The 11,897-nt window shown below is 46.6% G+C and overlaps 1 protein-coding gene across 2 annotated transcripts; it reads left to right on the top strand.

Moving 5' to 3' along the window:
* The first annotated feature begins 3,473 nt into the window (after nt 1–3,473).
* LOC119164280 (ras-related and estrogen-regulated growth inhibitor-like protein) lies at nt 3,474–11,189 on the top strand. Of its 2 annotated transcripts, none has more exons than XM_037416427.2 (3): nt 3,474–3,833; nt 8,754–8,887; nt 9,279–11,189. In XM_037416427.2, exons 1-3 carry the CDS (start codon nt 3,737–3,739, stop codon nt 9,711–9,713), a joined length of 666 nt encoding a protein of 221 aa, XP_037272324.2. In that variant the 5' UTR covers nt 3,474–3,736; the 3' UTR covers nt 9,714–11,189. The 2 variants fall into 2 exon arrangements, with proteins under 2 accessions (XP_037272324.2, XP_075727431.1); XM_075871316.1 differs by lacking the exon at nt 3,474–3,833 and adding an exon at nt 5,844–5,961.
* The last annotated feature ends 708 nt before the right edge of the window (nt 11,190–11,897 follow it).

Raw genomic sequence — 11,897 nt, 5'->3', positions numbered from 1 at the left:
TTGCTTCAAGGTCGCTGCGAGGCTTGAACGATTTGATGTTCATGCCAGATGGTTTTTAGGCATATTCTCAGCGTGGAGGTTCGAGTTAAACCCCAGGTCGTCACAGACAAATTAAACATCACAGTTGACAAAGTTTCACCGTTCTAAGCATCATTCCTCGCTGTTCGGCTCCTCCTACACAGGTTCTAGAGCACTGACAAACAATTTGCAAAAAATATGTGCACGAAAAATGCCCACATTTCTTTGCTAAAGTTTAGGGTCAGCCTGCCTGGCATCAGGATTCGACAATGGGGCCTGTACTTTTCTGGATGAAAGGCACGACGATTGGAACTAACTATATAGAGATAGCTATAGTTGGCAAGCCAAGCCGAATGATTCAACAATACGAAACAGAGCAAACTAAAACTTAGTGAGTACGTCATGCATCAGCTTGCAGTGTTCCAGAAACGCTGCGAAATAGAAAAAAAATCGGAATACTTCACATGCTAAGCTAGCACAATACCCGAAAGAAAGCATGCATTGGGTGCGCAGTAAAAGAAATGAAAAATATAAAAACATAAAATTCTTTTATGAACTTTGCCCTATCTAGCAGCCTTCCTCTGAATCAAATTACGGTACATAGTCACATTCTATTGGGGCGTGATTAGAAGCCAATTCAGAAGTTTAGTCACGCTAATATGCAGATTAAATAACTCACGCATATGCATAGAAACCGTCACTTTAGCCGGAGCAGAAAAAAGCCAAGAGTGACGGTTAATAACTTCATTAGGGGCTGCCTTGCACTCCTATTTACCGATTCGTTATGGCGTCCACGAAGGCGCTTTGCCGAGGAAGGTCGACCATGTCACGCACGTAATGAGATCGCATAATGCAGTCTCCTCGGTTCGACAAAAGCATTGCGTGTGGCTTCGCGACGTTCTACCCAACGGTTCGCACAGGCACCGCGGCACCTCCGTTGCATAAGCACGTAAGGGTTTGGGTAACAGATAGCATAACGGGGGATGCTCTCTACCCTTCCAGTTTATGTGCTTACAGGCTGCGCAGAAGAATGGATTGTAGACAATTACATTGCAAAGGATTACGCTGTCCATTGTTGAGTTATGCCTACTTGCTTTCGCAGCTTGTTCTTATTCATCTTATAACGCTGACCTGACCTTCAAAGGCAGAAGTCACATTGAAGTGGAAATTCGGATTACTCTGTACTTAAATATACGTGGAAAGAGGAGATGCCCGTTTCAGTCAACACCCATAATAAACCTATTTTTACATATTTTTTCCTTATATACATCTTGCTATCTATTGTATGGCTCAAGGGAAGCCCTTACCGAAAGCATATTTTTTGCGGCCATTTTATGAACTAACATATGGCTTTGTACAGAGCGTGAACATGACAACTTGAATCAGTCGAGAACTCCCATCTTTTGCCGTGTCCTTCACATCACCTAAATCAGGCTTTACCCACAACTTGTAGGTTCTGCAGCGAAAGCCAACTACAACGTTGAAAACGTAATGTGGCAAAGGGAGCTCTTGCGTCACCGTACCCTGTGCAATTTCTGTTCATTCGTTACTACGTACATGCGCGATTCACCGCTTTAGAATTTTTTTTCACCGAAATTTCTCGAAACATAATGAGTGTGCTACCAATTACGGTCGAACTGATGTAATTGATCCCATCGCCCAAACGCTTCACGACGTCAATGCATTACTGTTTGTAATGTGTGTAACGGTGTTGTATTCGTGCCCTTTTTCCAAAGTAAATCTCGCATATCTTGCAGAAAATGCATATTCGTTACCATTGGTCAGGTTCGTGACGATCAAGAACATCAGCGTATACCCTTTTTGCGTGAGTTCAGGTACGAAGAAGGAGTGAATGTGCGATTGTGCAGCTCGTCAGTGATTGAACACACAAGTATGCTGTAGCCATCTTCCCAATTGAATGTATGGAGCTGAAAATTCTCGTAGGAAAATATTTCAGCCAAATAAGGAGGTGCGGCATACTATCAGTGAAGCCGAGTCACCAATGAAAAACGCGCCCAGGAAATAAGTGTTTTTGAATTTGACCACTTATTTCTTATAGCAACAAAGCTTTTAATGCAGAACTTATTTTATTTCTACACTTCCAAGCTCTTAATTAAAAAAAAACTATTTTTGTTGGTAGCAACTAGAAGCATGAAAACACAAGCCACTTTTGTGTCGCACACTTTTCTTTATTATGCATGGGGCGCACAACTGACTTTTCTGCAAATGTGTGACAAAATGTGAATGACGGCATTTTGTTTCACAAAGCACTTTCATTTGTCGCCACGGCACTCGCTCTCTGGATTTCGTGCCGGCCGGTTGTGCCCCCGCGATCTCCGACGACAGTGCAACTCTGGCCGACTGGGCTCACCCTACGCCATCCCCTAAGGCCGACAAGAGCTCTCGCCGAGTGGTGCCCCGTCCTCGGACTCCTGCGATCGTGTTCATCTTTCCTATCTCTTCTTTACTTTCGTCGTTTTCCGTTGTTCGCTGTCCCCCTGCGCCTCACTCTCTCCTTCCTCTCTCTATCTATCTCTTTACCTTTTAAATCTATCCTTTTAATCCCTCCTTAACCACCACCCCTCGTGAGATACTGTTGAGGTGTCCTCCCCCTGAGAGACAATTACGAGGCTCACTTCTATTTTATTTTCATTTAAAATCACTCACATTTGTCGTCTTATAATTTTATGCTACCGTTGACCACATGCATGGTTTCCGCTAGCCGACAATGTCTTTTCGCGCGGTTTGATATCTCCCGCTTCATATTGTGCAACCGTCTTCAATTTGCCCCGTGCAAGAATACCACGTGTCATTGTGAGAACTTGGAGCCACACTGGGCAAGGACAGGTCAGTGATGACGGTCGTTTCAATATCTCAGAGAAAAAAAAAAGACGCAAAAGACTGGAGACGCAGTCGACACGTTTTAGAGGCTCCCATCACCGGCTTAGGAAACGTGCTCAAAGAAACTCCTTTTTTGCTTGAATGTGACAGGCTGGCCGCAGAATTTGGAAAGATTTAAAAAAGCACACGCGAAGACCCTCAAGCGTGCTGCGATCGCATTGCATAGAAGTCGGAGACATGCGCGGACAGGGAGCTAAAGTGGGAGGATGAAGAGGAAGGGCGAGCGGGCGAGGCGCCGTCGGCGACAACTTCACGTGCGCCATCTGTCTTCGCAAGAGCCGAAATAAAGAACAAGAAGGCAAAAGCGTCCGGGCCAAGGAGGCGAAGCGCAATAACATGGCACAAAGCCGAGCCCCGGAGCCAGAACGCCGCGACGGAGAAACGAAGAACGAAGAAGGCGCTGACAAGAAAGCTGAAAACGAAACGACGCGCGCGCGCCCATTGAGCGGCGCACGTGTTGCGCGCCGGCACGCTCCCATTGGCCGAAATCGAAAGCCACGTGACGCTGCGTGCCGCCATAAAAGGGACGCCGGCCCGCGACGGAGTACCATCGAGAAAACTGGCGCGCGCTTGGGAAGACGTGAGCTAGTTTCGGTTTAGCTTTTCCGTACACGCTTGACTGGTAGCATCGTCGTTCTCAGTGACTCTGGTGTACGTTGAACCTGGTGCGGACGTTGCTTCGTTTGCTGCATCGTTGACGGTGCGTGACATCTTTACCGGCGGTACACGTTTGGTGTGCGTTGCAGTGTGGGACATCTACCCGCCACGAGAGATTCTGCTGCGAACAACCCGATCTCTACCGGAACAGGCGGCATTCATGCCTCTGGCAACAGCCGTGGCAATGACCCGCAAGAGCAGCGGGCTGTCTCCAATCCGCGTCATGGTCATGGGAAGCCAAAGCGTCGGGAAATCAGGTCAGTGAAGGCCGTGTGCTTTTTCTCTTTTCCCCGCTTATTCGGACGCAGCGGTAAAGCGGTCGGCACGATATTTTTTGTGGCGTGACTTCCACTCTGCAAGCTAATCCTAAGGAAGAAGGTGATAAGGAGCCATAGTTGTGAGAACAAGGAACGACTACGAAATGGTGCAGTGGAGCATACTTATGCTATGATAATGTGTACAAGATTTTCAAGAGCACATATAAAAGCAACGTTTTTCGATGTTTGAGCACAATAGTGTCGCGAAAGCTGCAAACCTCACTGCTCCTCATCCTCATTCGGAAATTGTGTCTATGACTCTGCTTAAAAACGTCTGCCTTGCTGAGTTGTCTCGAGTTTAAAAGTAGCATGCTCATATAAACTATGATGAGCTCTTTTGAATAAGTCACAGATTGAAGAATTAATGTAGCTAGTTTTTGTTCACAAATGTAGATACGTGCAGAACCGTTCTATAGCATGCGTTTCAAGTGCAAGTGAAAATATTTCATTTAGCAGATAATGTGGCAGTGGTACTGCGCGCAACACTATACGTTACAGCTTAGATACATGTATTCCGCACAACTGTTACGTGATATTACGTGTGCATCGAATGATGGAAATGATGGCTTCAGCGGATGTCAAATAATTACTGCTGTCCAGTGATGATGTGAAATGTCAACCATGCAAAGACACGACTTGTGTATGTTTCTGTCAGCTGCATAATTTCGAACTTTTTTTACGCACGGTTGCATGGTATTACTGCATGGTACTAAATGCACCACTGGGAAAACAATCTCGACTGTGAAATAAGCATGCAAGTATCTTGTTAGTTCCCCTCAACGTCATCAGATGGTATGGAGTTTACCAAATCTGAGGGCGAGAGGTAGAGAAGATTTTCTGAACACTGAACACAAAGAAACACCACTCACGGGGCTACCGAAGACCACGCAGTGAACTTATAAAACGAAAAGGTAACGGAATGCACGAGCAGGGTGCAGGCCGGTGTAAAGAATATAAACAGCAGCGCTTAAAGCTCCAGGCAGCTGGGCCGGCTCTTTGAAAGTTTTCGAGGCCGAGCCCAAACGGCAGGTGAAAAGAGGAAGACCGTGCCAGGGACAGCTGTCGTTCATGTGGTGCGCCAGCTGTTCCATCCTAGACGCGTGGTGGTGCGCGTGTCGCCCATAGCAGACGACGCCGTGACCCCCGAGAAAAGACGGTCTCGAAAAAAATACTGAACGCCACCTGGCGATCGCTATCGATAAGAAAGGGAGGCGGGAGAGCGTGGCAGGGTGCAGCGCTTCTTCTTCTGCTTCTTCCGCCCCACATCGCCTCGCTCACTTTATTTGTTGCTCTACCGAACAGAGTGGTTTAAAAAGTGAAAAGTACAAAAAAAAAAAAACAGGACGCACCGGCTGCTCTCCGCAACCCCGAGCTGCATCCCAACCCACCCTAGGGGGCGCTTCGAATCAAGAGAGGGAGAATGGGAATGCAGACTTTGATTGTTGGTTCGCTCAGCGTTGGGAGGGGGTGGGAGGTCTATAGGAAGGAGAGTACGAACGCGCACGCGAACGACGCATGGCGGCGAAACTGGGGTTGCTTTTTTTCTCTTCTTCTGCATCTTACCCATGTGTGGCGGTGGCTTCGCCTAGAAGCCCGTAGCGGCCCTCTTTTCGCCGCTCCTTTGCTTCTTTTTTGTCCCGCAATAGCCTCGGGCTTCTCGGAGGTGTTCACTCCGCCCCGGCAGCTGTCGACTGGGCCCTTTAAGTGTGCTCGCCCTTTCTCTCGTTCCCTACTTCTCTGCGCACGCGCTAACTCGCAGGTATAGCCTAAACCTCGCCGCCTAATACGATGCTGCGGATGCTTTCACACCGCCTTCTCACTCCGCGGCTGGTCTACATTCTCTAGCGCCGCTTGTTTGGCCCTACTCGGCACGTGTTTGAGAGATCGTAGTTTTTCGCGCGGACGGGCTAGCGCCCGTACGTGGGCAATTTTCTACCAGCTCCCATGTATACACTTCTCTTATTCGTTCAGCTGATGCTTCGCTCCTGTTCTGCTTTCTTTCTACCTTACACTGGGCCTCTCGATGCAAGAATCAAGAAAGGAAGCAAACGCAAGTCATGCCGGATAGGTCAGTGAAAGTGCTCGCTCGGTCGAGCTTACATCCGACAATTGTGTGAAATGATGGGCAGTGGTCGTCCTTCGACCACGAGTTATAGCGTGTCGTAGAGTCGTGCGAGTCGAATCGAATCCTATAGCGTCGTCATGGCATGATGTGAAAATTGGGCACGTTCTTCTTCGATTCGCAGTGAAATCACTAGATGAATGGCGTAGTCGTTGTTGAGGCAACAACAACGCTATGCGCTCACGAGTGCTTGGCAAGATGAGGAATCTAAGTCTTGGTTTTGGTTGTTCCTTTCACTCTGGAATGCATCTTCGCGTCTCAACAACCGCATACTGGCTCTTGAAAACTCATCAACCAGGGGTCCCCAGTTCTTAAAGAAAATATGAGACGTTCGTGATGCTCGCTACCCTTGTACACATAATGAAGTCGAGAAGACAAAGTGAAAATTTTTGGGTCCGCTTTGTCTAACGGGGCTGGTAATATGCATATCACGAATAATTTACCCTTCCAGGAAACATTGTAAACTGCACCCCCAAAAAATGTAATGGGTACATTACATTTTTACAGAGACGCTGCAGATCTGAAAGTCATTCATTGGTTGCAGAGGAGTACTGGCGAAATGAAACATTTTCTAACAATCACACCGACGATCCTATCTAATTCTTTTCCACTGCTAAGAGCATATAAATTTATGTAGATTTCATTGCACTGTGGAAAAATTACTTGCACATCAACGGGGTTACTTGAGACAACAAGATACGATAAAACCTACCTCTTCTAGAAGACATTCACATCTTAGTCGTTTCAACAGGACAAGTGATCAAAACTACACGAAAGCCACCATGTAAGTCTTCTGAACCACACAAAAAAAATAACACAAATCACTGGACAACTTTTCAAATCACCGGTGTTGTGAGAAGCCAAACCTTAAGTGCGGTGCCCGTCTCACTCGTGCCACCCAAGATGCTCCCATAAGACAAGTGATTGGAGGGCGATAACGTGTGGTCGTCCTTACGGGAAAACAACACGAGAGAAGCGGCCGAGAAAAGCGCGGCTTTCCGGAAATTACAGAGCCGCGGGAGATGGACCGCTTTTCGCAACCACACGTCAAGCGCGGGGCGCGCTGACGGGCGGCAACATGTTGTGATAACAGGCCCGAGAACCCGGCTCTTCGCTGAACTAGCGATATCGCCGACAAGAAGAAGAAGCATGCTAGCGGTGTTTTTGCGCCCACATCAGCAGTCAATCTCAAGCCCGCTCGGAAAAGAGGGAGTCATTCGAAAATTACCCGTGGCCACTTTGAGAAGACCGATATGCCGTAAGGTAACACTTGACATTGACGAAGAGTAACAGCGAAAGGCACATATATATGGCCGAGTGGCTGGAGATTGTAATAGATTAGCCTACTTCGCACAATGAAGGAGAAAAGAGAAAGCAAGCATCGACAACTGCAATCTATAGCAATCAGTTTACCACCAGACAGGCAAATGAGCGCACAGAAAAATTAGCATGAGGGACGTTGGAAGCATAACCACGACGATTTTATAGAAACAATCATCATAAGAAGGCACCTGTTCAAACGTGCTACTGTAACGGGGTTCCAAGAGTCCTCAGAAGGACCCTGAAAGGTCTTCAATACTTCAATGCTCTTGCACGAGTTACGAGCAGTCAATAAGCCCCAAACATATCGTGCCAATTCATCAAGAGCTTCAAGGACATTGCAATGCCTAGCAGGTGCACCATAATACGTGGAATACGTGGAGCAGCCACCATGGCGGCAGTTTACAAGCTAAGCTAACGGCTGACACAAACCGAAGAACCGGTGATGCCTCTTCAGCCGAGCAGCCAACCCTCGCCGGCGGCTTCTGACCTTGACGAAGACGGGATCGCGTTTCATACGTGGGGATTAAATGATCCATCACAGATGAGGATCCGGCCACGGCTGTCTTCGCCGCTCCCATCCGTATTTGGCTCGAGTGATTGAAGAACCGGTGGGAGACGCGATAGCGCGGCTAACCGTGACTTGGGAGCCGTCATCACGTCGGCATTTTGTGGTGCAGGGGAAAGGGCGCTTCTTTTGGGGTTACAAAATAAGGGGCTGTGGCGAGACACCTTCTGACGTTTTACCTGTATGAAGAGGTGGCGAGGACCTTAGGGTTAGGCAAGTGCTGCCGTCGTGATGCGTTATGTTTTCTTCTTTCTCAACGGCAGAGCGTTCACACGCAAAACACCAGGAAGGGCGGGGTGATGAGCTCCAGCTGCATTTGTTAAGCTACTTTGGTAATGATCAAATATGATATCTTCTATAATTTATGATCGGCATTTTCAAGCCGGTACGTCGCAGTTTCTCTTGGTAGATTAAATTTCAAGTTACTTGGAAGTTGGTTTCGCGGTTTATTATTCTTAGCAAAACAAATTATCCAGCATAAGTTGCACAGAATTTCGTCCTCCTACACCAGTTTCACAGGCTATCACGCTGATCCTGTAGTACGACAGTATGTCACGCAAAAATTCTGCGTCGTCCAAGAAGGTAGCGCAGAATGCATGGTGAACTTGTATCAGACATCAAATATTCCAAATGACTTCTGCTTTCTCGTTCTTTTTCTCTAGAGACGAGTGTCGTATGAACTACTGCAGCAACTTTAGGTTCTGGTTCGTACATAGATAGACATGATTACCTAAGGGTTCCGCAGGGTGGAGTATCACGTATTTAAGCGACAATTTTGAAGTCATGATGCAGTGCATAACGCCGGAAATGTACGCCACAACTTATAAGTGTTTTTTTTTTCTCATTTCAGCTGTGACAGTGCGATTTCTCACACGGAGGTTCATCAGCGAGTACAGCTCGATGAAGGACCTGCTCTACAGGCACACAGTCCTCGTGGACAACCGGGCCTTGGAACTGGAGATCTTGGATACGTCTAGATATCAGGTAAGCAGAAGCATATTGCATTGTAACTGCACGTCCTTTTCAAAATAATGTGCATAAAGTTCGTCCGGATGCATCGTCTACAAGTACTTTTACAGTCAAGCGATGTAATTAGGGCAAGAATGAGTAATACATTCTAGAAGCATCTAGAAGATGCACTTAATGTCAGGTAATCACTCAGGGATGCCTTTTAGATGTCTGTAAGGAATACATATAGTATTAGTTGCAGGGTTCACTATGTGAAGTGCGTCGTTTTTGCTACTCTATCACAATTATACTTACCGTAATTCTATTTGAAGTTGTCATTATTCAATAAAAACCATACGAGCATAACTGCTAAGAATAGGTAATTATATCTCGTTTGACATTCTCCTATTCCTCTTTGCTTCCGCAGGAGAACAAATTTCCCGAGGACAAAATGGGCTGGGCTGATGCCCTGGTCGTTGTCTACAGCATCGAGGACCGATGGAGCTTTGAAGAGGCCAGCCTCTGCCTCCAGAAGGTGCAACAGCTGTGCCCGTGCCTGCCCACTATACTCGTGGCCAACAAGCGAGACCTGTCCCACGTGCGCCAGGTCGAAGTGGACGATGGCCGACAGCTGTCGCTGCAGCTCCACTGCCAGTTCTACGAGGTGTCCGCGGCCGACAGCTACGCCGGCGTCAGCATGGCCTTCCAGAGCATACTGCGCGAGGTACTCGCGACCAAGATACTCCGGTCCCTGACCCCCGTCCGGCGGCGACTCACCGTGGTCACAGTCTCGAAGATGCTGGGAGCCGTCTTCGGCAAGAACGGCAAGCGCCACAAGAAGAGGCCCTCTCTGTCCTTGTAAACGGTCCAAGCAGTGCGAGAGACAATGCACACTCGTACCCGTGTACATACAACGCGCCTACACCCAAGTGAAACAAAGACGCTCTCAAGGAGTGCTTTGCGACTGGACACTTCATTTGGTTTGCTGTCTTTGTAATTTGTTTTGGTGCCATGTCAACTTACTGTGAAAATATGCGTGCAACCGTGTTGGTGTCCTGCACAAATGTCAGGCATTTCTTAAGAATGTACAGATTTTATCGAATGTACCTGGGTCATAACGAGTTTGACGATGATACAGCCAAAACAAACATGGCTTGTCTCGATGTACTCCGCAACTATGTGACAGAATGAAAGAGATGGTCACCACCACTACGTATATAACGCCATCGCTTGAATTGAAATAGGCTATAAGGTATTGTGCACACTGCAGTGTGCTTGTTTTAAATAATGGAGCAACTCACCTGAAATAGTAGATGGTACAGCAGGAATAGTTTGTCAGGCATTTCAAGGGAAAATTTTCGTTTCATCTTGTTTCGCCATGACTTTGGCTGCCCTATTTAATTTTACATTTGCCGTCTCAATGTGTGGAAAGCCGTTTTTCTCTTTTTTTATTTTTAATATTTTGAGTACAGGCTCCTTCTATTAACGTTTAAAGATGAAGCCCTCGGTACCAATGAAAACTTGCTCGGTCTCGTGATCTTTAAGTACGAGAGTTGTGAATAGTGTGTTTTTGGAGTTGTAAAAACCGCGACAGAATCAAAAGTGGGCGGAAACCGCCAAATTTTTGTGTACCACTCATGGTGAAGATATCCATCACCATTGAGGTGCACCACTTTAGAAAATCCAGGAACCTTCTGCTCGCTGGCTTCGTGCAGCCGAGGAATATCTAGTCGCTAGGCTGTTGATCTTTGGACCGACACGACAAATTCTCAATCGGTAATGCAGAAGTAGTTTGTACAGCAATACGCTCAACGGTAACCGTGTCATACGAAGAATTACTAACGACTCATTTATGTGCCAAGAACAGCAGTGCTCAATTGGTCACTGCCAGACTGTGATATAAGCCAAGTTTGAAATAACTTTATGTTGTCCCGTTGTGTATTTTTGCTTCGTGAAAGTGTGTTGAGATCTTCAGTATTCTGTGTTATGACGCTGCCTCGAACACCACATCACGCACATTCTGGTGTGGTTTTTTATCGGAAGGCCGCAACGTACTGTCAATAGAAGGGAACAACGCTAAAAGACCTCTACTTGTACACTCCTGGTTTCATTTCATTGTGTTTAGTTAAGCACTTAAATTATGAATTTCATGTCATGTGTATTATTTATGAATTAGATTGTCATTGACGTGTTCATTTGCGAAGAGAACATAGCATTTTTCACTGGGTGGCAGATGTATGCGCCGAGCTCATTTTGATGCTCAAAAGTTCCTGTCGTCATTGTCGCCTTGTTATACTTACTCTTGCCGCCGAAAATAAATTGTGAATGTGATTCTCTATTGCAGTTGGTCTTGTTTTCTTGGACTGGAACGTTTTTCTCCCGGTAATTATTGAATTGGTAGTGCAAACGACATGGAAGTGCAAATGATAAATATGAAAGTTCAAATGACACTTCCATATTTGACATAAATCACATTTGCACTTCCTCATGGAATCCCCGCCGCAGTGGTGTAGTGGCTAAGGTACTCGACTGCTGACCCGCAGGTTGCGGGATCGAATCGCGGCTGCGGAGGATGCAATTCTGATGGACGCGGAAATGCTGTAGGCCCGTGTGCTCAGATTTGGGTGCACGTTAAAAAACCCCAGATGGTTGAAATTTCCGGAGCCCTCCACTATGGCGTATCCCATATTCATATGGTGGTTTTGGGATGTTATACCGCACATATCAATCAATCAATCAATCACTTCCTCATGGAAGTGCAAATGACAATTAAAAAAACAACGTACCATATATTGACACAGAACAATGTCATCACGAGCTGTGAAATGGCGAAAGATGCAATATTCTCGAACGTCAACGCTGTATTTGAGGAATAAAGGAAACAACACCGTTCTAACATGCCGTATAGGGCTGTATTTGGGAGACACGTTATTTTCTGGTTTACCTTTGAAAGTGTACAGTAGCAGAAGTGATGGGCCTTGTTAAAGTCACATTATTTGTACGAGTCACATAACTTGGTGCACGTACTAAAGAAATAGGGCTTTTT

This window comes from Rhipicephalus microplus, chromosome 8, assembly GCF_043290135.1.
Source record: "Rhipicephalus microplus isolate Deutch F79 chromosome 8, USDA_Rmic, whole genome shotgun sequence".
NCBI lineage: Eukaryota > Metazoa > Arthropoda > Arachnida > Ixodida > Ixodidae > Rhipicephalus > Rhipicephalus microplus.
This window is presented reverse-complemented; position numbering and strand designations above follow the sequence as displayed.

Excerpts from the sequence above, each read along its gene's own strand:
- LOC119164280 (XM_037416427.2), top strand. The coding sequence starts at position 3,737 with ATGCCTCTGGCAACAGCCGTGGCAATGACCCGCAAGAGCAGCGGGCTG. Across the intron at positions 3,834-8,753 it reads CCAAAGCGTCGGGAAATCAG|CTGTGACAGTGCGATTTCTC; the intron begins GTCAGTGAAGGC and ends TTCTCATTTCAG. Across the intron at positions 8,888-9,278 it reads TGGATACGTCTAGATATCAG|GAGAACAAATTTCCCGAGGA; the intron begins GTAAGCAGAAGC and ends TTGCTTCCGCAG.